This window comes from Typopeltis vanoorti, chromosome 7 (genome assembly GCF_054136105.1).
Source record: "Typopeltis vanoorti isolate ZY-2024b chromosome 7, IOZ_Tvanoo_1.0, whole genome shotgun sequence".
NCBI lineage: Eukaryota > Metazoa > Arthropoda > Arachnida > Uropygi > Thelyphonidae > Typopeltis > Typopeltis vanoorti.
The window spans coordinates 117,470,318-117,496,081 of NC_143555.1; the positions used below are offsets into that span (position 1 = coordinate 117,470,318).

The 25,764-nt window shown below is 36.8% G+C and overlaps 1 protein-coding gene across 2 annotated transcripts in view; it reads right to left on the bottom strand.

Annotated features, from left to right (window-relative positions):
* The window catches only part of LOC150104992 (uncharacterized), a 768,027-nt gene that overhangs the window by 39,263 nt on the left and 703,000 nt on the right, over positions 1 to 25,764 (bottom strand). For both annotated transcript variants that reach the window (XM_090395452.1, XM_090395451.1), the window contains exon 39: positions 8,025 to 8,289. In XM_090395452.1, the coding sequence (XP_090251578.1) occupies positions 8,025 to 8,289 (265 nt within the window). The remainder of the gene's footprint in view (positions 1 to 8,024; positions 8,290 to 25,764) is intronic.

Below are 25,764 nucleotides of genomic sequence, written 5' to 3' on the forward strand. Positions count from 1 at the left end.
GAGATATGATTGAGACATTCAAATTGCTAAAGGGTTTCTATAGGATTAATTCAGAGGATCTTTTTGAGATCAGGACTGGTGGTGGGAGAACTTGGGGACACCTTTGGAAGCTGGGCAAGAGTGTGGTTAGGAGGGGTGTTAGAGCTGGGTTCTTTACTTTTAGAGTGGTAAATGAGTGGAATAAGCTGCAAGAGTCTGTTGTGGGTATTTTTGAGATGACAGTGAGTGAGTTCAAGGCAAGGTATGATAGATACTGTGAGAATGTCGTATAGTTGTGTGGATATGATGTTTACAGCCTTCCTCGATGAGTCTAAGGACTCCCTGGAGTCGCCTGTCATAATAGTAATGATAAGAAGTACTCTAACAAGTAGGGATAAGGAAATAGTTCTGCCACTGTATAATACACTGGCCAGACCAGACTTGGACTATTGTGCCCAAATTTAGTCACCTGGTTTTCAGTGTGATGTGGAAACAATGGACAGGGTCCAGAGACAAATGACTAAAACAATATGAGGACTTTAGAATTCTGACTTTGGAGAGAGGTTGCAAAGTTTGGCGGATAGGAGGAAAACAGATGATATGATAGAGACATTTAAGTTAGTGAGAATATTTTATCAGATTAATACAGATAAAATTGTAAAAGGAGTAGAAGACAAGAGGAGAGAACCAGAGGCCATCCCTGAACGTTTTGTAAGAATGTGGTAAAGAGGGGTGTGAGGAGTAGATTTTTTACATGGAGAATTGTCAGTGAATGGAACATATTATCAGAATATGTTGTTAATGCAAGGGGAGTGTTAAGGATTTTAAGATTCTTTATGATAAATATTTTTATTTTTTATTACTATTTGTCACCTACAGGGAGTCCAAAGCCTCATCGAGGGAAGGCATTCACTCTACAACTCTGCTTCCATCACCACTCACAATCAACCAACTGACCGCAACTACACCAATGCCATCTACTGCCGACCACCACTACTAGTATTTCCACAGACAATCACAAACATCCATGCCCGTGGCAGGATTCGAGCCTGCAGCCTCTTGACTGGAGAGCGGACATGCTAACCACTCGGCCAGCCTGGCTGGCCGAGTGGTTAGAGTAAAATTAATATTAATAATAAATATGTTGTCAGTTAAATTAGCCTCCCAAGATGAGTCTGCTGACCCTATAGAGAGAGTGCAATAATAATTATAATAAATTTGAAAGCTTCAAATTCTTTGCATATTAACAAAACGTCACTGAACGCTTAGTTAGTGGTAGTATGCAATGCTCTTTTTGAAACTGTTACCAAAATGATACAGGATCTAAAATTCAATGTGCATACTTTCAACGACCTTGAAAGTATAAAATGGATTAAGAAATTCTTCAAGCAAAAATTAAATAATGATTATATAAATCAAGTGGATATTAAATCCAGCATTATTTCAAAGCCGAATGCAGAAACTATGAAAGTTTCACACAAAATTTGACCAGAGAGCTTATGGAATACACTCGTCGGCTTTTATGAGTTGCCCTAGCGTGGACCTTATAGAAAACATGATCGCTTGCCCAAGCGTCCATATATTCGCCTCCTATTGGTCCATTTTCATAAGGTTTTACTGGCCTGACAGCCGTTTCAAACTGCTTGGCTCTCCTCAGAGACCAGGTAGAAACCTTAAGAGAGCAAAATCTCATTCAGTACTAAGGAACTCAAAGTTTCGGAGAGGTGTATTTTTTGTAAGCGAACTCTCAGTTGGTACATAAAGTATTTACTAAAATAAAGAGCCAGCATTTACGAAATAGAAAGGCTTAATAGAATAACAGCATAATAGAAAGGCTTCAGTTCGGCGATGCAAAATTATATAAATGAAGTGGATATTAAATCCAGCATCTTGCTCTCTTAAGGTTTCTGCCTGGTCTCTGAGGAGAACCAAGCAGTTTGAAACAGCAGTCAGGCCAGTGAAACCTTATCAAAATGGACCAATAGAAGGTGAATATATGGATGCTTGGGTGAGCATCATGTTTTCTATAAGGTCCGCGCTAGGGCAACTCGTAAATGCTGGCGAGTGTATTCCTATAAGCTCTCTGGTGAAATTTCGTACAAAACTTTCATAGTTTCTACATTCGGATTTGAATAATGCTGGATTTAATATCCACTTGATTGATATAAATTTGCATCACCAAACTGAAGCCTTTTGGCTCTTTATTTTCGAAAAGTTAAATAATGATGTTTATGAAAAATATATTATGGATGCTAAAAAATTGTGAGTTTCTTGACACTGATGCTAACTTTTCTTTCTTGACTAATGTCATGATCCATCATCTTCCATGTAGAAAATACAGTAGTACTCCATCATACGATGCGCCACTTTATGATGATCTGCTTATATGAAGGCTTTCAGTTATGATCAATGCCTTGATCATAACTCATATATAAAATTCACTCATATGACAATTTCAGTGGCATGACACTACTCTGAATCAACTGATGTGTAGTTTTTGTGAACTGTTTACAACATCATTGCTTGCTACATCTCTGTGTTATGGTGTTACTAAGAATTATAAACTGTCTATAACTGTTATTTTATTTTATTGCTGCTAATAATAGCAGATAAAATTCAAAGTAAGGGTGCTGTTGCTCCAGTGTAAAGAAGACATAAGATACTAAGATTAAAATTATTAAATTTAGTGATGATGATGATGATGCATCAGAGAGGCCACAGGCTAGGCTTAACCAAAGATATAACAGTGCTAACTAGTTAATACTATAGTAATCCATAAATGTGACAATCTTATTGCTGAAATGGAAAACTTTTAATTGTATAGAATGATTACCAAACTGGTTGTTGTTTTTATTAAAGCCATGCTGTTCAGAATAACTTTTTCTTTTGCAAAAATTATTCTAAAATTTTCGTTTGTATATTTGATGTAAACCTTTCTTTATTATTTATTATTATCTGAGATTTACATCATTTACACACGTATATGACTAGTTAAAAACATTATTAAACTATTACATGTGTCTATAATGAAAGATAAATAAATTGTGAGTCTCTCGACACTGATGCTAACATTTCTTTCTTGACTAATGTGAATTGATCCTCACACTGATGCAACTGTTTTCCACATATAAAATAGAGTAATATCTCACCTTAAAAAAACAATGCCAACAACACCAACAATAAAAAAAATTAATAAATAACAAAACAGTGATTTGCTATATGGCAATAGTCTGGAATCGAACATGTTGTATGACTGAGGTATTCCTGTATTTGAAAAATGAGGGATAAGACTTCTTTTGATTGCATATTCCAAAATTCACCATCTGTAGTCCAAAACTAAATTTCAAAATCAATTTCTAATTGTTATATTCAGTCTATGCTGGAATATAACAATATCATAGCCTTTTCTAGATGATTCATTTGAAGAATTATGATGAATGTGAACTACTGCAATTATGTAAAAATTTACCATTACAATTAACTGATAACATAGTAAGGAATGCAATACTGATAAGACATCAATGTATGGAGAACTAAAATCCTTACATTGTTTTCTAAACTCTAGTATAACTCCCACTTGACTTATCATCTAGAGTCGGGATGATAAGTCAGTTGGGGTTAAATGGATGAACAGTATTATTAAACAGGAGATAAAAAAATATATTATAGCAAGCAAGAAAAATTGGAATATGAGAAGAGATTGGCTCTGAGATCCAAAGAAAATCCTAAGGAATTTTTTTTGCTATGTGGCCAGTAGGAGGAGAAATGATTGTGGAAGAATGACTTTGTTAGATAAAAATGGGAATAGAGTAACTGATGCAAAGGACCATAATGAAAATGTTCAATGAATACTTTATTGGGGTATTTCATTTTGTTGTAGTTGTAGGTTTTAATACGAGAGGGATAAGGCAGGTTTGAGGTTTAGAAGCGCAAGAAGAGAGTATGTTTCAAATACTGAGTACTCAGGATGTCAATAAAGCAGTGGGACTGGATGGAATTTCATCATGGGTTTTGAGAGACTGTGCTAAAGAACTGACAGTTCCATTTTTACCTGGCTTTTCAATGAAAGTCTGGCCAAGGGAAAGGTACCCAAGGAGTGGGAGGATAAGATAGTGCCATTGCATAAGGGTGGTAGAAGACTAGAAGTGTATAGACCAGTTTGAGTTTCACCAGTAATTGTTAAGATCTTGGAGAAATTAGTGAGGGACCATATATATATACAGCTTCGGGCAGTACCGTTAAAAGGGTGTAGCATAGAGGCAGCCTGCCTCATGGCGTGGCTTAATAAGGGCGCTTGTTCAGCCATATTGTGGTAGGAGCCGTCACTGCTAACAATTCCTGTTAGTGGAAATAAGTTTTGCCAAACTTAAACTGATTAAAAATTATTTGCGAACAGCAATGACCCAAGAAAGATTGGTTGGTCTAGCAACTATATCGATAGAGGTGGACATAGCTTATAATTTAAATTTAGAAGAGCTCATAAACAGTTTTATTGTGTGATATCCCCATAGAGCAAACATTTAATTAATATTATTATGTAATCATTTTGCATTAATGTTTCTTTTGTAATAAAAACAAAATAGCAATTGGAGATTTTCTTATATTTTTGTCTTGTAATCCATCAGGGGCAATATTTAATTGTTTGCCTCAGGGCACGATCTACTCTGGCAATGGCCCTGGATGAGGGTAATGTTATCTGTGAGAGAGTCAACATGGATTTGTTAAGGGGAACTCTTGCTTTAGTAATATGACTGCCTTTTATAATAAAATGACAAGAGTGGTTGATGAGGGAAAGGCATATTCTGCCATTTTTTTGGATTTTTCAAAGTTATTTGACAGGGTACCACATGATAAGCTGATATTTAAGTTGCAGCAAATGGGTTTAGGTGTCAGGTTAATGATTCGGGGTTAGCTGTCTGATAGCATCAGAGAGTTATGCATGAGGGAGCAGTATCAAGGAGGCAGAAGTTACAAGTGGGGGTCCCACAGGGCTCAGTACTGGGACCTGTATTGTTTAACCTTTATATCAATGATACTGCAGGGAGGATATTAATTTTTGCAGATGGTGTGAAGCCAGGAAGGGTTATTAGTAATAGTGCAGATGTGGGCCTTGCAAGCAGATTTGAACAAACTGGAAAGATGGGATAATGAATGGGAGGTATCAGTTTAATTCAGATAAATGTAGTGTTGAAGTTTGGGATACATCCATGGGAAGTTGCATACTCTATTGGAGGAACTGTACTGGGGGGAGTAGGAGACACAAGGGATCTGGGGATGATGATTGATAGAAACCTGAAATTCAGGGAACATACTGCAAAAATGATGAAGGTAACCCAGAGGACTGCTGCAATACTGAGAAGAACGCTGACCTGCAAAGATAAAATAGTTGTCATTCCATTGTATAAAGCATTGATCAGACTATACCCTGAACTATTTGTGCTCAAATTTAGTTCCCAGGATTTGAAGGGGATAAATTAACCACGGAAATAGTGCAGAGTCAAATAACAAAGATGGTATTAGGACTGTACAATCTTAGTTATGAAGATACACTGAGGGAATGTGAACTACAGAGTTTTGTAGATAGAAGAAGGAGAGGTGATCCTTCTGTTGAGAGGTAGTTACAGGGTTGACATTGGGGAGTTGTTTCATTTGGTCAAACATGGGGAAGAAATGAGGACAAGGGATGATCACTGGAAGTTACGAAAGGAAGTTGTGGGTAAGAGGGTGAGGAGTAGTTTCCTTGCATGGAATACACTGCCTGATAGAGTTGTGAAAGCATGAAGGGTCAATGAGTTCAAGGAGTGGTATGATAAACTTTGTGTTTTCTAGGGTGGCTGTTCCGTGATGAGTCTTGTGACTTCATGGAGGCCTGAATCATAGTATAATAAATATAATAATATATGGAAAAATATAGGGATCAAGCTCATGAAAAAGTACAAACAAAAAGAGTTATCAGCATGGTAAGGAAGTCAAAATCAGAGATTAAGAGAGGAGATTAGTTATGCATACTAAAGGAAATCGTAAAGAGTTCTTTTATGTGGCCTGTGAAAGACAGAAGAATTATAGAAAGATTGCTTTAATAGCAACTGACCAAAAAGGTGATAAAAGAAGAAGAAATAGTTAAATTAGTAAGTGATCATTTTATCAGGTATATCATCCAGATAAGGATCATGTGGCAACTGATATGAGCAGCTCTACTAGGTCATACTGCAAATACTGCCATAAGAGTACACAGAGTATCTTCGTGTCGATATTTTCACTATTATGAAATAGCGCAAGAGAATTGGTATAGCCTCTCTACTGGTCATTTATGTTTCTCTTAATAGGTCCAGATCTCAGCAGTGGTACATTAATAAGGGAACAGAAGAAGGCAAGATCGTTACATTATGTAAAATAGGCTGAAAGAAATTTAACAAATTATATGTGTCAGTGACTCAAGAGCAGAAGTTCAGATTTTGGAAAAATTTGTTAAGGCCAGAAGTTAGAAATGAGTGAACAGGGAAATGAAACCTTATGGAAAATACATAATTTTGTGAAAGAGAGGTTTTTCCCTTTACTATATTTTTATAATAAAAGGTGCAGGTGAGCTGGATAGAGGAAAGAATTACATCATTATATTGCTGGATATCAGGGTGCATGTGAAGCTAGTAAAATAAGGTGGTGATGAATAAGGTGGTTGACAGAGATTGGTATCAAAGAGTAGCATATGATAGCACAGAATCCAGAAGAAGACACATGACTATTGATGTGTTCACAGGGTTTCACTATTGGACTACTGCTTATTTTGTATACTAATGATAATGACTATGATTTGATGTGTCATAACTATGATCTAGTTGTTTGCTGACACAGCTAAATTGGGGAGGACAACAATAAATAAACATGATAGAGATCCAATAGACTAACATTTTGGGTAAAGGATAAGCTATCATTTCAAGCTGGTGAAATCCAAGGTTTAGGCTAAATAGATTATGTTTTGTTTTGTAATGGGATGGGAGTACACTACAAGAAATTGATGATGCTAGGGATTTAGGGATGGATGGTAAACATTGCAGAAATGGGCAAAATGGTGCATAGAATCATAGGGATATTAAAACAATGCACTGAAAAGAAGGAATAATTAAGTTATTGATTCTCTTTACAAAACTTTGATATGAATACACCTGGTTTTGCTTGTCTGGAGTTTTAGGTCAGGAAGTGGTGTAAAAAGTTCAGAGATGCAAGATGTTGACAAGTCTAAGGAATGTTACTATAAAAATGGATTTAAAGTTTGTAGGTTGCAAAATTTTACTGATAGGTGGAAAAGAGTGAATATGACATCACAATATAAGTTTTAAAAGAGTAATATAAGTCTATTCTGTAAAACCAACTAAGCAGGTTTTATATGACAGACATAGAAAAGATTTTTTTCTTGGCAGAAGGGAAGAAAAGAAAGAGTTTCCATTGGAAATTAAATAAGAATGTGATTAATAAGGGAGGACTACATATTTTGCTTGAAGAGTTGTTTGAAGAGGACCCATTCCTCATTTATTAATGCGTGGAATGGGTCCCCAAGGGTAGTTGTGAGTAAACGGTGGGGGAATGAGCTTAAGGAGTGTATGTTAGGTAAGTGTGGTCTCTCATGATGAGTGATGGAACTCCATGGAGACAATGTTCAGATAATAACAATAAGAATATTCTCTGTTTCACTGCAATCTGTTCTTCATATATTACAGCCACAAATTTTATCCTTTATGATCTAATTAATATTTGTAACTAATAAACAAATACGCAAAACTAAGACACTGCTTACATATTTTCAAGGAAAATGCACAGATCATGACAACATGATTGTTGCAAAATATAAATCAACTTGCCAGAGCAATCTGCATCATCCAATATTCCAAGTCTCCAAGAGAAGCAAAGTCAGAGATAACACATAGAATATGAAAATAGTGCAACTATGACAACATGCTGTGCTTTAGAATTCCTGAAGTCATTTCTTGATAACTCACGAAATGACTGAATTAAATACTGCAGTCATTATTTATATAATATAATCTTACCTGATGGTTCAATCTTTAAGTATCCTGAAGTGGCTTTGCTACCTCCAATATTAGTTGCAGTACAGGTATATTTTCCTGCATCCTCTGGATATGCTTCAGGTATGGTTAATTGGCATTTTCCATCATCATAAGTAATCTGATAATCGGCAGATGCAAATATCTGGACATGATCTCGAAACCATCGAATGGAAGGGATTGGCATGCCTTCAACATGGCATTCAAAGGTCGCACACTCATGCTCCTTAACTGTAATGTCAGTCAGGGACTGTATGGGATTTAAACAATATTTCTATTTATTATTTTTAATATTATTAGAAAAACTAATTTGCAAACATTGTTATATTTTTTATAAAGTTTTATACATTCATTATTCAAACTTAAAGCAAACATTTTTGCTTATCAACCCAGAAAAACAGAAACAATAAATAAATCATTAATAGTAAATTTAGTTTAATCCTTTATCCAAGTGTAGGCAAACAAAGTTTGCGCCAGAAGTATCTTCAGGACTGAGGCAACTCATGGTAAAGGTGGACCAAGCTCTCATCATTACTTGTCTTAGTATCTCCCATAATGCAAAGCACACCTCCTCGGACTCAGAGCGAAATGATTCTCGGTGAGAAATGACTCAGGGCAAACTTTGTTTGTGGCGAGTAATTTAATAATAAGGTGAGACACCGTTTGGCAGCTCATATAGGTAAATATGACTTCTCCATTACTTCCACCTTAGTATCGCCACTCTGGGTCTGGCTCCCACTGATGAGACCACAATAAAGATCGAAACCAGTCTGGGCAGTGACTCTTCCCTTAATGCATAGCATTATACATGTCTGCAAGGAGATGTGCTTTGCATTATGGGAGATACTAAGACAAGTAGTGACGAGAGCTTGGTCCACCTTTACCACGAATTGCCTCAGTCCTGAAGATACTTCAGGTGCAAACTTTGTTTGCTTACACTTGGATAAAGGATTAAACTAAATTTATTATAGTCTAACCAAGTGGGAAAAAACTTCCAAAATCATTTATAGAATATGTTATCTTTAAACTGGTAGATATCATATGAGATTTTATATGTTCTCAATATTGAATCATATGTCTGTATAGCTGACAAAACAGAGATGTCAAATTACTAGTTTGTTTATATTTGTCTGCTTGCCTTTTATTGGTTTTAGTGGTTAAGATTTTCATGAAGTTAATATCCTTGTCTCCTCATTGACTATCATGATTATCTATAAAATTCAAGATGGAAATTAAAACTTATGTGGAATTAAATAGACACAAATATCAATGTCATTTGTCAGAATAAGGTTTGTTTGTTTGTTCAAAATTTGCTCACATATTATAACAGGTTGACAACTGTTCTGGAAAATGGTAATGTATATTTTGTGATATTTGTAAATTTTGCAAATGATTTACAAAATACTAACATGATAATTTAGCTATATTTACTGTATCAGAAAGATGATTGGAGAAATGGTCAAATGGAAAAAAAAAACTATCTCAAAAGTATTAAAATATATAGTAAATTATTTATGATTGAGTCTGTGAATAACTAGTTATCTAGCTCTCAATGTGATGACTTCATGGTTTGAACCAAAGGCTCAAAACTGGAAGAGGAAAACTAAAACAGAGGTTGAGAATTTGAAAATATACTTATTAATATGGAGTCAAAAGACCCATTGCAGATTGATCGATTTGGATTTATAGCTGAGGCAATTCATGCCACGAGACCAGTGTATTACACCCTCTGTCCAAAAAGAAACTGAACTTTTCAAAAATAGAAGAAACTAGTGGTGCCACCTGTTGTATCTTTTTGTTGTTGAAAGCGGCAACCTTCATTAGTGTTGTGTCAACTGTTTATGACATTTGTTTCATTAGAAGCTGAGTTATGCCAAGAGTGACAGTGTCTTTTGACAAGCGGTCAGAAAATTATTATTATTATTATTACATCACACCTCCAGGGAGTCCAAAAACTCATTGAGGTAGGGCATCTACTCTACAATGCTTTGTCTCACTACTCCACCAATCTTCATCATCTAACACCAATGCCATCTACTGCTGACTACCACCACTAGTATTTTCACAGACAATCACAAACATCCATGCCCACGCAGAGATTCGAACCCGCAGCCTTTTGGCTGGCGAGCGGATATGCTGACCACTCGGCCAGCAGAATGAGTTTCAAACAGAGACCAGCGATTGACTTTTGTGTTAAACTTGGTAAACGTTTTACTGAAATGCATAAAAATGCTTCAAAAAGCATACGGTGATGAATGCTTATCCCGTACTCAAGTGTACGAGTGGTTTAAGCGATTTCAAAGTGGTCGTGAGATGCGTGAAGAGGATGAAAGCCAAGCCATCCAAAAACTAAACTGAGCGAAGTTAACATCTAAAAAAAGTGTGTAATTTCATCAAAGAAAACCCGAAATCGTCTGTGAGATTGATTGATTGAAGATGAATTGACCGAGAGTTTGGGCCTTTGTGAATTGAATTCGCGATTTGTTCCTCACAATTTGACCGACGACCAAAAAATGTATCGAATTGAACACTGCAAGGACCTCATTAAAACCGCACGAAGACTCAAACTTCCTTGAAACGATCGTTACGTTTTGAGTATGAGCCCATATCAAAGCGTCAGAGTGCTGAGTGGAGACCACCAGAAGAGGGGCATCCGAAAAAGAGTCGCTTGGAGAAGTCAAAAGTAAAGACAATGATGATTTGTTTCTACGATTCCAAGGGCATTATCCACAAAGAATTCGTTCCGCCTGGCCAAACGGTCAATAATGTGTTTTATCTCGAAGTTTTGAAGCGATTGATAGCGAGAATTTGTCGCGTATGGCATGAATATCGTGACGACCGATCGTTCATCAAAACACACTGTCACTCTTGGCACTATAACTCGGCTTCTAATGAAACAAATGTCATAAACAGTTGACACAACACTAATGAAGGTTGCCGCTTTCGACAACAAAAAGATACAACAGGTAACGCCACTAGTTTCTTCTATTTTCAAAAAGTTCGGTTTCTTTTTGGACAGATGGTGAATGTCTGTTAATTGCATGTGTTCTGATGACTGCAGGGTGGGTTGTGCATAGGCACTGCGGAACTGTGCCCCCAATTTTTCTCGATATATAAATAAATTTATTAATTTATTTATATTTGCTTGTAATATTTAATTTTATCATCAACAATCGTATACAATTCTCTTATTTTGTGTAAAAAATAATAAAACTGCTTCTTGAACACTTAGGAGGGTGAAGGACACTAGCAGTACTGTGTTTACCATAGTGTCATATTGCTACGCGTGCAAGCATATGCACGTTATGGTGAGATGCGAGTTATTAGCATAATGTGGCACTGTCCATCTCGCAGTTCCACTGTTGTTTATATGCAGTTTGCACCAGTAGTAGAGTGTTTGTAGTGCTCATCGTGTTTACTCCATCTCTTTAAATATTTGGACATTACAATTAAAGGATTTAATTGTAATGTCCAAAAATTTTAAATCCATTCCTTTAATTACAATTAAAGGAATGGATTTTATTTTTAAGTAATTTTGAATTATACTAAACTGTATAATTTTATCGATAATAAACAACATATTTTCATGTTTAATTTTTTAAAAATTTTTACCGTAATTTTGATATTTTATCCAAACACGTATACACTGTACTTACAGTCTCTATGTATATTTCGAAAGTTGCAGCACCCCCCCACGATTTCAAGCCACCACTGGATGACTGGTCTGCCTGGATGAAAAATCTGAGTTTCTGGGAGGTAAAATCCTGTCATTTCCATATCAGACCAGCTAACTCACCTTTAGTTGGAATGCCCTAATAAAGGTTCTTCACATCCTAGATGGGATTTGAACTCAGGTCTTTCCAACCAAAGGGAATTGGTAAAACTGGCTGAGCTATGGAGGTGCCTCATCATGGATGACCCATGCTCACCATTATTCAAACAATACCTATTATATCTCTCCTTAGATAAACTCACACACTATCGGAATGCTATAAACTACTTCTGGCAATTCATTCCACTCATTCACCACTCTATAAGCAAAAAATCTAGTCCAAATATAGTGTGCATACTCTTAGTAACCACACTCTTAAGCAACTTCCAGGGTGACCTTGTTCTCTCCCTACTCATCATGTATTGAAAAATTTCTTTTTTGTGAATCTTATAGAATCCCTTTAGTAATTTATAAGTTTCCATCTTTCCTCTACCTAAACTAAACACAATATGAACTTTTAAATATGAATAAAGATTATTATTATTATTATTATTATTATTATTATTATTATTATTATTATTATTATTATTTCAATAAGAGAAAAAAAAATAAACACTGAAAAAAATGAGAACTGCTTTTTCAGTGTTTATTTAAAGCACTGAAAACCCCCTTCCCCGCTCTCTGTAATCCACCCAATATTTCTCTACAAAATCAGGTAGTGATAATCATAACATTTTACAATCACCACAAAAAAAACTGTTAAATAATGTCTATCTTGATTAATGCTTTGATAGACCAGCTAATATGTACATATGTCTGTCTATGTTATGTATTCTATGGCTAGTTTACTCATCTTATGGGATGTAAAACACAGACACCTCCTGGAGCAGAATGTCACAGTTATATATGGAGGCAGCATCCCAGAAAAGGAAGGTAACCAGTGGCATGCCATCGGGTTTTGTTCTTGGGCTCTCCACTGCATAATTTTTTTTATGTCACTCTCATCAATGAAAAGTTGTAAACATATAGGATATAGTGCTGTGCTTGGGCTAAGATATTTTCTATTTTTTATTAATTTTATATATTTTTTTTTGTATTTTTATTTATTTTTATTCATGTTTTACATAATACAGAAACTCTGCTCTAGATACATACTAAATGTGGAACTCTTTCAAACCACTTTAGGCTTGCAATAAGCAAGCTGGTGGTTTCACACTGAGTGATGAAATTCATCAACCATCTAAAGATGATTCTTCTTTCTCTCTCCAGTAATACTTAATGGACTGTTGGTCACTCATGGCTGAGCCATGAATGTTTACTGGGCAGTGAATCAAGACAGATGTATCCTGTATGTTCACGGGGTACTGTGTGCCTGTTTGTGGGATGAAAACCCCTAGGATAAACTGGGGGGAAAAAAACCTGCTGTCCACGCCCAAGACTGGCTAACTTGGTTATGGCAGAGGAAGATCCTTCAGCGCCTCACGTCTCTGATGGGAATCGAACCTAAGACACTCCTTCCCCAGGCATATGGTTGCGAAGTGCACAGCCACTAGGCTAACTGCGCAGACCTAAAGATGATTAAAACATCTATACCTACAGTAGGATTCAAACTCACAATTGCTGTTTGGCTGGAGAGTATGCTAACTCCAACCTGAAGTTAGGATTATTTAGTTGCTTTCTGATGATAATTTGGAAAGCATTATTATTATTATTTTTTTTTTGACACCTCTAGGGAGTCCAAAGACTCATCGAGGGAGGGCACCTGCTCTACAAACTCTGTCTCAACCACTCAATCCACCAACTGACCGCAACTACACCAATGCCATCTACCACCAACCGCCACTAGTATTTCCACAGACAAGCACAAACATCCATGCCCATGATGGGATTTGAACCCACAGTCTTTTGGCTGGAGAGCGGATACGCTAACCACTAGGCCAACCTGGCTGGCAATCATATCAGGATGTTGATGCTAAGTTCCTTCAAGGATCTTAAAGTAGGGTTTTTAGCATGGATGAATAAATGGGGTTACATTTTAATGTTAACAAGTACAAGATACTGCCCTTTGGAGTGCAAAAGTGCAGGCTGGGAATCAAATTGATGGTACTGTTTATTTAGGAGATGGATGAGATTCAGATTCTGAGGGTGATGATCCACAGAGACCTAATGTTCAGAATGCATATTGCAAATGTTGCAATGACTACAAAGTGCATTGCTGCAATGGTAAGGATGTACTGACAAGCAGAGATCATGAGGTTGTTGTACTACTGTACAAGTTATTACTTAGACCACTAGGAATTCAATAAAGGAATTTTAAACAAATTATTATTTGAACTGCTATAAATTCAACCTCATCAACTGCCAAATATTTTTAAAATATCAATAATTTCTTTCACCTGAATTGTAATTAGTTAAATCTTGACCCTCCAGCAGCATTTCCTCTTTTAAATGACTAGTATTCACATATACACTTCAAAATACTTTAAAAATTTTCTTCTGCAATTTACAGGTGAACCATTCAAAATTGCTTTAGATTAACTGATTATGCTTAATTAATTTATATTATTCTTATTACTTTTTTTACATATCTGTAAAAGCCTTTTGGATAAATCTCAGTGTTCCTAGCTAGTCATAATTCAAATTTTAATTAATAATTTAATGTTGCTGCTTCCTTTTTCCTTACACAGTGTTTATCAGGTGCCTGACTTCTGCAATCAGTATTACTCTGGAGAAATTGGCCAATCAGCTAAGGTTAGAATTAAAGAACACAAAGGTTAATCAAATATTTAAAATCCAGTGAATCTGCCCTCACATCCATGTCATCAACACTAAGCTTAGAGTTCAGTGGAACTCTATATACTCCATGCCAGGGGTTCCCAACCTTTTTGTTTCCTAGAGCACATTCTAAAATACCGGTAGGGCGACGGGCACCATCTACTTTTTCATGCAAATTTTTTGAATTCATTTGTTAAATGAATACATACAAAGTTTACATTATAATCCAATGTTTTATTACATAAAAGTTTACATTATATAAAAATTTAAATATATATATATGTAAGTTAGTGTGATCTTTGGCATTGCATTTCATTGGCCAGTGCTTCATAATTAGGAGTATATAATGATGTTCCAGTTCTTAAACTGGAATGAACAACTTCGAATGCGCGTCTACCTTTACATTGTGTGCGTTTAATACTCGTCATGTGTCATTAACGCATGCGTCATACAGCATGCCATGAATTGTTGCATGATTATTTCAAACTATACGGCACACAGTTGAACAGTGGCGGGCACACACAAATTGGTCGACGGGTACCATGGTGCCTGCGGGCATAGGGTTGGGAACCCCTGCTCTATGCAAACAAAGATACTTCACAAAAATCAGGTTCAAATTTAATAATATTTTCAAGGCAACCTGTGAAACACCACTCATCCAAATCTGAATTATTTAGACCATATGCAATCTCAAAGTTTTGGAAGTGATTACCATAAACTGTCACTTTGTTATATATTATTATAATATACATCATTTCCTTATTTGAACTCACATATATAGCCGTGACTGAGACTACTGGAATTGTAAACATGTGACATATGTCATCTTTTACATTCTGAAGATGCCATTACAAATAGCAGAGGAGAGCCAATAAATGTGTTAAGCTATTATTCAAAATTTCACTATGTGATGTTTATATGTTGCACATTACACTTCTCCTTATATCCCCTCCACAACACTTTCCTTTCCCCCATAGCTTTTATTCATCCATTTAATCCCCTCTAATTTATCCTCCTAATCCTGGGTATGCAAGTCTGATAATGTCCTCAAACATCCCTTGAACCATTTCCTCTAAGATAGTCAATGAGTCAGTTATTCACTTCAACTATTCTCTCACAGACAGCCTGTTTGTTTTGGCAGTATTCTCTCTTTTCAACTCTTATAGAGGTACTTTCATAGGTTCCTCTCCATAGAACTATCAATTTTAATTTTCTTCTTTTTTCTATTCTCCATTTTCCACTATGCTTGTTAAAAACATGAGCAGCATCTGTCCATTTTAATTTTACAGTCCCAATCTGAAATCCACTGAACCTCTTCTCTTCTTCTTTTATTCCATATCATGCTATTTCCTGAAACAGCATTTTCCTGACAAAGTGTTTCACTGAAAACCTTTGCGGCCTCTCATATGTTGGAGTGATAATACACACACACACACAGTAGTGAACAAATTAATCCAAACAGGACAAATTTTCATAGTGTTTGGTTTGGTTTTTGTTTCAGTTCACAATAATTTTGGTTTTGGTTTTAGTCCACTATTTTGGTGGAGTGCTGCATGCTTTAACAGTTTCTGTAATGTTTATTAATAGTATTCTGTATTTTTAATAGAGTAAATAAGTTGACATTTGTAGTATCTTATTCATTGTGTATAGCTATAAAATGGATACATATGCAGGAAGGCATTCAAAAATATGTACTCTTTCTCAGCACACATCCACAACTCAAAGACAAATTGTCAACATGTGTGGTGTTGGTATGGGTACGATATGGGTAATGTGATTTTAAAGAGGTTTAAGGAGACAGGTAAATTTTCTCCTGATAGAAAAGGAAAATGTGGGTGAAAAAGGAAAACTACACTTACTCAAGATCATTTACTATTTAGGAAAAGCAAAATGAATCCAAGATTGTCAGCTGTAGACTTAAATAGACACTTGGCAGCTAGTGGGATTAATGTTTCTAACATGACAGTCCATCGAAGCTTGTTGGAAGCAGGGAGGACTGCCCACAGACCAAAAAAGAAACAACTGTTGATGAAGGCTATGCAGAAAATGGGGTTCCAGAAGGAAAAAGTGTACAAAGATCGGACTCTGAGAAGTGGAAAAAAGTCATATTCTCAGATAATAGTCATTTCTTTGTCCAAGGAGAATGAGTATCCTGTGTTAGCATATCAGCATCTGAGAAGATTTCTCCTACTCACCTTCAACAAGCTCCTAAACACCCATCTAAAAGATGTTCTGGGGTTGTTTTACATGAGTTCAGGATCACTTGTGCTTGTTGACGGTATGATGAAAAGTGACAAATACATAAAAATATAGGAGAAAAGAGTGGTCCCACAGATCCAGAAAGAACTCATTATTATTATTATTATTATTATTACGGGTATCTCCATGGAGTCAGTAGACTCATCGCGGGAGACCCAAACTAGCAAAACAATATCTGTCATATCTCTTCTTGAATTCATTTACAGACGAAGAGCTCACAACTACGTCAGGCAATGAATTCCACTCATTCACCACCCTCCAGGCAAAAAACCTTGTTCTGACACCTTTGTTAACCACACTCTTCTTTAATTTCCAGAGATGACTTCTTGTTCTTCCATTACTATCACACAGCTGAAACATTTCCCCTGCATCAATCCTATAAAAATCTTTTAGTAATTTGAATGTTTCTATCATATCCCCTCTTCTTCGCCTATCAACCAATCTCTGCAATCCACAAGCTCTCAATCTATCAATGTAGGGAGCATTTTTTATATCACTCACCAACTTGGTCACTCTTCTCTGAACCCTCTCCACAGCCTCCTCAACTCCAAGGAATCCAGGTGACCAGACCTGAGCACAGTAATCCAAATGTGGAAGTATCAATGCTTTATAAAGGGGAATAATAACCTCTTTATCTCTGGATGTCAGTGTGTTCCTCAACAACCAAGTAATCCTATGTGCAATCTTAGACACCTTAGCAATGTGTCCTCTGAACTTCATCTCCCTATCTACCAATACCCCTAAGTCCCTAGCCTCATCAATCTCTTGGAGTACCTTTCCATCGATGTAGTACACAGCTGGTAATCTTTTAATCCCAAAATGCATGACTTTACACTTTTCCACATTGAACTGACATCCATTTTCTTTTGCCCATTTTACCAGCTTATTTAAATCCTCCTGCAAACTTTCAACATCAGCTTGATTTTTTATTGCACTACACAACTTTGCATCATCAGCAAACAACTGAATATCTCCCTTTAAGCCGTTTCCTATATCATTTATATACAAATTAAACAACATTGGCCCAAGCACAGAGCCCTGAGGCACACCACTGGTTACCTGCCTCATTCTGGACTCGGCTCCTCCATACACCACCTTATGGTATCTCTCCCTGAGCCATTCTCCTATCCATATCACCAATTTAATATCCATTCCCATCTGCTCCAATTTGCGTAACAGTGTTCTATGGGGTATCCTGTCAAAAGCCTTAGCAAAATCCAGAAGTACCACTGTGTAGCCAGTTCCTTTGTCCAACTCAGATGTTATTCTATTATGAATAGTTAATAGATTGCTAAGGCAGGATCTACCTTTAACAAAACCATGTTGGCCTCTATAGAGTATCATATCCTGATCCACCCATTCTTGAATTTTGTCTTTAACCAACTTTTCCAATACGTTTACCACTACTCCTGAGATGGTGATTGGTCTGTAATTCAATACCGCAGTTTTAGAGCCACCCTTATGCAAAGGAACCACTTTGCCTAACTTCCACTCCCTAGGGACCATACCAGAGTTCAAACTTAAATTAAATATCCAGGTAAGAGGGGTTGACAATTCATTTGCACATTCACGCAACACCCGAGCTGATATTCCATCTAAGCCTACCGCAGTGTTTGCATTTAAGTTTTGCAATATATTTAATACCTCTGATTCTTTAGCTTCAATTCTCACATTAGGTATTGCTATAGGTATTTTTGAAAAGTGATCACTCAGTAACTCAACTATTACATCTGATTTTGTCACCTCAATACCATCAGCACCCACTAAGGTTATCCTTCCGAAGTCATTCTTCCTCTTACTTGCCACATAGCGGAAGAACTCTTTGGGATTACCCTTGATCTCTTTGGCTAAGGTCTTCTCATAATCTGATTTAGCTTTTCTTACTATGCTGGTAACCTTCCTAGCTTGAGCCTTGTACTGCTCATGGGTGTCCTGATCGCCTTTCTCCTTGTAAATTCTCCATAACATTTTCTTTTTTTGCAGTTCAAGCTTGATACTACTGCTCATCCATCTAATGCCTGCCTTGTTTGACCTCCTGACCATGGGGACACAATCTGATATTGCTTTCCTCAGATACCTGCTGATTTTATCCCAAGCACTGCTAACATCTTTCCCTTGCAATATGTTCTGCCATGGGATGGCTGCAAGCTCACTCCGAAGCTTGTTATAATTGCCTAACCTGTAGTTCCGTACATACCCCTTCTTAATAGAAAAATCCACAGATTTTGCAACCTCCCAAGTCAATACCACATGATCGCTTTCACCAACTGGAGGTAACGAGGACACCTTACTTATGCATATAACCTCTGAACCAATAACCAGGTCCAACACTCTCACACCACGTGTCCCTTCAGTTACGTGCTGTTTCAAGTAATTATCTCGTAGAAGATGTATGAACTCCATTTCCTTTTTGCTATGTGATATTTCCTCCTTCCAATTGATATCACCATAATTAAAATCCCCCATAATAATCACTAAGCCTTCACTCATTGCACTAAGTTGCTGATGCATGAATTCAATATCTCCCCCCGTACTCCCTGGCCTACAACTGCCTTTTTCCTTCAAACACACTCCAAACATCAACAAACTCCAGACCTCTTTTTCTGCACATTCTTGCCATCATGTCATTCATTATCATTGCTCGTCTACTTAACTCGTAATTGTCAAAACGAGGCAGCACACACACTATTCTCCCATTGACACTTTTCCTCTTCACAATATCTAATAATGTTCTTAAATCTTTTCCTACCCGATTTATACTACCTCTCAGGTCATTCGTACCCACCATAACTATCATCTTGTCTGCTTCATGCCCTCTCTTTATTGCTAAAGCCACTCTTTCTATTGTCCCATCAGCCAAGCACTCCTCATGCATACCACTCTCCATACCCTTAATCATAGAATCACCATATATTTTACCACTCTTAACTTCATTCAAGTCCACACTCATGGACTCATTCTCTACACTATTCAGCATGACTCTCCCAGCTTCATTACTCAACTCTCTATTACTTACCCCCCCCACTCTCACTACATCTCATTTCTTCTAGGCCACTTGTGGTTTTATTATGTTGACTCCCAATCACTCCCATACTATTTATTACTGAATCATTCACCAAAGACTCACCCATATGTAATCCTGTTCTAGTTACTTCAGCTAAAGTAATCTCTATAGTCCTAATTTCTCTGTTTAACACATTAAACTCAGCTTTAACTTCCAGTATCTCCTTACCGATCACTTCCACTTCCTCATGAAGAAGATGAAGGTCATTTTTCATTTTCACAAACTCCTGCCGAAGTTCTTCCGCTACGGTCCCGATGTCAGCTTCCATTCTTTTTTTATTTTTTAAACTCATCAGATGAAGTGTGCAGGATCTTACTCCATGCCACATTTCAAAAAAAGTGAAAGAGTTCTCAAAAATCACAACATCTAATTGCTTCAGTGGCCAGGTAATAACTCTCCTGACATTAACCCAATAGAAAGTTTGTGGGTCATAGTGAAAAAGTGACTTGGAAAGCTAAATTGTGATACAAAGGATAACTTAATACAATCCATTATACAAGTATGGTTTCAAGATGCAGAAATAAGAAAAATGTGTTTTACATTGGTAGAGTCCATGCTTAAGTGAATTAATGAACTTATTAAGAACAGAGGAGAATATATAAATTATTAGGTAAAGTTGGAGTTTAATTTTTGTACTTATTTTCTTGAAAAATTAATTTGTTTTTTTAAATGTGAGTGTTCAGATTAATTTCGTTTGCTCCTGTATATATTTGCACAATGCTTGTGACACTTCTCTTTAAACTCATTCACACTCATAATACCTCTGGCAACTGCTAACCTTGTTCAAATCAAACTCATCAGAGGGACATAGTTAAAAGTCCATTTGCGTTAAATTCATATCTTCCACTTTAACTGTAGTCTCAAACAAACAAAAAAAGTATAGCCCTCATATTCATGATAACAATACTTTTAATCACCTTCCAGGAAGGACTCATGGTTTGCTTTCCTCTCATGTATTGAAAAATTTCCTCTGCATCTGTCCTATAAAATCCTATCAATAACTTATTACTATTAAATCCATTAGTAATATACACAGTTTGCCCATTAAGTAATAAGACAACAATTATTATATCAAAATAAAGAACTATATTGGGAACTGTCAATTACACAGATTTAAAATAATCTCCCTCCAACTCCACACAATGTTTACATCTGTCATACAAGTGTTCAAAATGCAAGGTGGAAGTCCTGAATGGAAACCTTCAGTCTCTGGGTCACACTAGATTGGATGTTTCCAAATGTTACTGAAGCACTCCCCCTTCAGGGCACACTTCATCTTTGGGAAAAGGAAAAAAGTCTGCGGGAGCCAAATCTAATGAATAGGAGGGATGTTCAATCACACAGATTGACTTCAAATCCACAGCATACAGTGAGCGGGTGCACTGTTGTACAGCAGAAACTAATTGTTGTGGAACAGTTCTTTTCTGATACTGCCAGGTATATACAGATGTTGCATTACTCCTAAATAATACTGACATTGACTGCTGTGCTCTCAGGAGCATTTTTATTTGTCCTTGCAGAAAACTGGCCATTCCACAGCATGGTTCATCCTCCAGGGACCTCTCCCTGCAGAGGTCCCTGGAGGATGAACATAAATTTTCCAACTGTTATACAAGCAAAATATTTACCACATTAAGAACTAGAATTTTCATAAAAGAAAAGCTAATTTTCTGACATATAATAATAAACACTCATCCCACAAAACACATTGATTACCCCTAATATCAGAATGGATTCTCCTTTTTTTGACATGCACAGAAGTGTCGAAGGGTCTCGCATCTGTGGGCGCACAGTAACTATTATTTTTCCAGAAATTACAATGTATACTCAATATTAATTTAATAACTTCACTTAATATTTCCTATATATTTTGGCAAAGTTACATTGCCATCATGGGGGATCACAGAACAATGATATGTGCAAGCCTAACAGTGGGTAAATGAGGCTGAAGAAAGGCACCACCAAAGTCAGGCATAGAGTCCTAAATGGCACCTCTAGTGGGCTAAAGTTGGTGGTCTTGGCCATTGAGCTGAAGATCTGAGGATGAGTGGTTCCCAAATTTAGGGCAGTTCCACACAGCCAAATTTGTTGAGGTTTGGAAGTTTCTCAAGACTGAGGCAGATTCCAAGAATAGCCTCGCATATTTGTATTTGCTGTGGTGCAATAGAGTCCTTCTTCCAGCGTATCCTGTGGTGAGTGTCCAAAGCATGGTCAGCAAATCCACAGTGGCTGTAATGGTGAAAACAGATATACTCCATCTGCTCAGAAATTCTGATATTGGCCATCCTGCCATTTTGGTTAGTAAGACAGTTAACTGCAAGGGACCTGATAGACACCTAGTAGGTCTAAGGAATGTACGGTTTATATGGTTTGTAACGTTGTATTTCCTTGGGATTTTTTGTTACTTTTTTGAATGTGACCATGGATGTATGAAATAATGGTTATAGATTTTATGAATCTTGAAGGGGGAGGGATTACAGTTATAGGGTTTTAATATTTTGTGGGAGGTGTAGCGATTGGATAAGAAAGTGTTCAGAAAATGGTCAAGTTCAGTGGTAAGATTATTACTATTAGAACTGATTAACTCTGCCCTGTTATATAGGGTTTTTATAATCCCATATTGCTGTGTGTGGGTGGGGGGGGGAGTGATTTTCTGTAAATGGAGAATGCCGGAATCGATCAGGCTGGCATGTAATCAGAGGATCTAGGAAGGAGAAACTGTTGTTGTTTTCCTTTTCTAAGGTAAACTGGATCCTGGGATGATGACTGTTTGACGTGTTAAGAAAATGTTGAGTGTATCCAGGCCATGTGGCTAAATGGAGAACACATTATCTACATAACATAGCCATACAGTGGGTTTATGTGGGACAGAGTTTAAGGCTTTTTCTTCAAAGGTCTCCATGAAAATGTTTAGATAGAGATACTAGAGATGTAGTGATCAGATTTTCACTTTAAGACAAATAGTTGAAAAATCATGGAAATCTAAGGTAAGTGAGGAATAAGGACACTGAAGTAAGGAGATTCTGGTTCCATTGTATAAGGGATCAGATTCTGAGGCAGACTCTGTTTAGGCCGCATATGGAAAACTGCGCACAGATTTGGTAACCTGGTTTTCAAAAGAATGAAGAGATGTGGAAGAGGATCCAGAGTCAATTGACTAAAATAGTTTCTGATCTCTAGAATGTTGAATATAAAGAGAGGTTGAGACGATGCAATTTGCTGTCTGGTGGATAGGAGGAAGAGAGCTGATATGATATAGATGTACAAGTTGGAAAGAGATTGTTATAGGATTAATGTTGAAGAGGTTTTTCATAAAATGGTGGAAGATGGAGGGAGAACATGTTATCTCTGGAAGCTATACAAGTAGGATTTGAGCAAGAGAGTGAGAAGCAGATTTTTTGCATGAAGAGGTTATTAATGATTGGAATGCATTGCCTGAGAGCTTGGTGTCTGCAGAGAATTTGAATGTGTTTAAGGCATGGTATGATGAGCTGTGTATGATAAAAGGGACCTCCTAGATGAGTCTGTGACCCCATGGGCCTGGATAATAATAATAATAACAAGCATCTATATTTAAGTTTTGTAAATCTTGAAAAGGCATATGACAAGGTGCAAAAAGGAAAGCTATTCAAAATGCTATAGTTATGTGGTATAAATGGGACATTATATCAAGCAATACCTAGTCTTTACTTGAATTGCAGGTCAGCAGTTAGAATTGAAGTAGGTACAAGAAGATGGTTGCTGTTAAATCAGATGTGGGGCAAGGGTGCACATTATTTCCACTGTTATTCATCATGTTTTTTGATCACTTCAACATGATTCTGTCATATCCTATCTCTTCTGATGAGTCAAATTCTTCAATCCAGAATTCTTTAATGTGTTCTCATAGGGAGCATTCCACAGAACTTAATTCTTCCCATCACTTCCTCATCCTCCAATCCGAGTGATCAAATCTAAGCACAATGGTCCAGATGTGCAGTTGTATCAAGGCCTTATAAAGAAGAACAATTACTTCTTTATCCTTACTCAACAGTGTACTTTCAACATCAAGTGATTCTTTGGTTATTTTGCAATATGTCTGAAAACTTGAGCTATCTATTCCTTTTATTTCCAGATCCATTTCATCAATTTCTTGCAGTACAGTCCATTAATATGATGTACACTTTTGCTATCTCATTATCTAACATGAAAAACTTCACACTTTTGCAATATAAAGGTGACAACATCACAAGCATTATCGTTTGATTGTAATATTAATTTATTCAAATAATGCTGCAGGATTCTGCATTAGCTTCATTTTGCTAACCTGGTTGGCTGAGTGGGCAGGGTCTTAGCTCTCCAACCAACAGACTGATTCTGCAATCTGTTGGTTGGAGAGCTATTTCAGAAGAGCTATTACTATTTCAGAAGCTGGAAATAGTAATCACGGTCTACTGGTGGAGATATGTTTCAGGAAGGGGGATAAGATTTGGGATCTTGGAGTGATGGTAGACAGTGAACTGAAGTTCTGAGGGCACATCACAAGTGTTGTAAAGACTGCATATCGTATTGCTGCTATGATAAAAAGTACATTGACATGTAGGAATACGGAAGTGGTGGTGGTGGTGGTACCTCTTTATAAGGCATTAGTCAGACCATATATGGACTATTGTGCTCAGATTTGTTCATCTGGTTTTCATTGTGATGTGGAAACACTAGAGAGGGTCCAAAGACAAATGACCAAAGGGATACAGGACTCTGGAGTGTTGGTTATGAACAGCATTTGAGAAAATGTGAATTATAGAGGTTGATGGATAGGAGGAAAAGAGGAGATATGATAGAGACTTTTCAAGTTAGTTAATGGAGTCTATCAGATTAATACATATGGAATTATATAAAAAAAGTGAATGTTAAGATGAGAAGAATGGGAGGCCTTCCCTAGAAGTTGTATAAAGATGTGGTGCAGAAGGGTGTAAGGAGTAGATTTTTTGTATGGAGAGTTGTTGGTGAGTGGAATGCATTGCTGGAGTACACTATGAATGCAGGTGGTGTAAATAACTTCAGAGCTGATTATGATAGATATGTTGCTGGTTGAGTGGGCCTCCCATGATAAGTCTGTTGATCCCTTGAAGGTTACCAAAAAATAATAATAATAATAATTTCTTTCACAACGTTTTTCCTTTTTATGCAACTTCCATTTATTGAAGCTATTCATCTTCCATGTAATTTATCCTTCTAACTCTGAGAATGCCATCCAATTATTGTTTCTCTTCAAACACTTCTTGACTACTTTCCAATTACTTGACATGCACTGTTAATATATATATATATTTATTATTATTGTTGGACCTCCAGGGAGTCCAAAGACTCATCGAGAGAGGACACTTACTCTACAGCTATCTGTCTCCACCAACTACAACTAACCGCAACTACACCAACACCGTGTACCGGCCATCACCACCACCACCACTAGTATTTCCACACTCAGCCAACCAGGCCGGCAACATAGCATCATTCACTTGCTAATGCAGTTTGATGTCACAGCAGAACTTTAAGTTGCTTTCTAAGTTAGATGTGATTATCTACTCAGCAGTTATACATCACTTTTTAATGGAAACTTACTTGGCCACTTATCAAGTTAAAACTGTGATTACTATTTCCAGCTGGTGGGGGGGAGTGGCAGGGGCAGAGAAAGCAGATATTATTATTATTATTATCATCATCACCCAAGACCCCATGAAGTCAAAGACTCATCTAGGAGGTCCTTTTATGATACACACACAGCTCATCATACCATGCTTTAAACACACTCAAATATTCTCTGCAGACGCCACACTTTCAGGCAAGGCATTCCGATCATTCACAACTCCCCATGCAAAAAACCTGCTTCTCGCTCCCCTACTCACATCCTCTTTATACAGTTTCAAGGGATGACC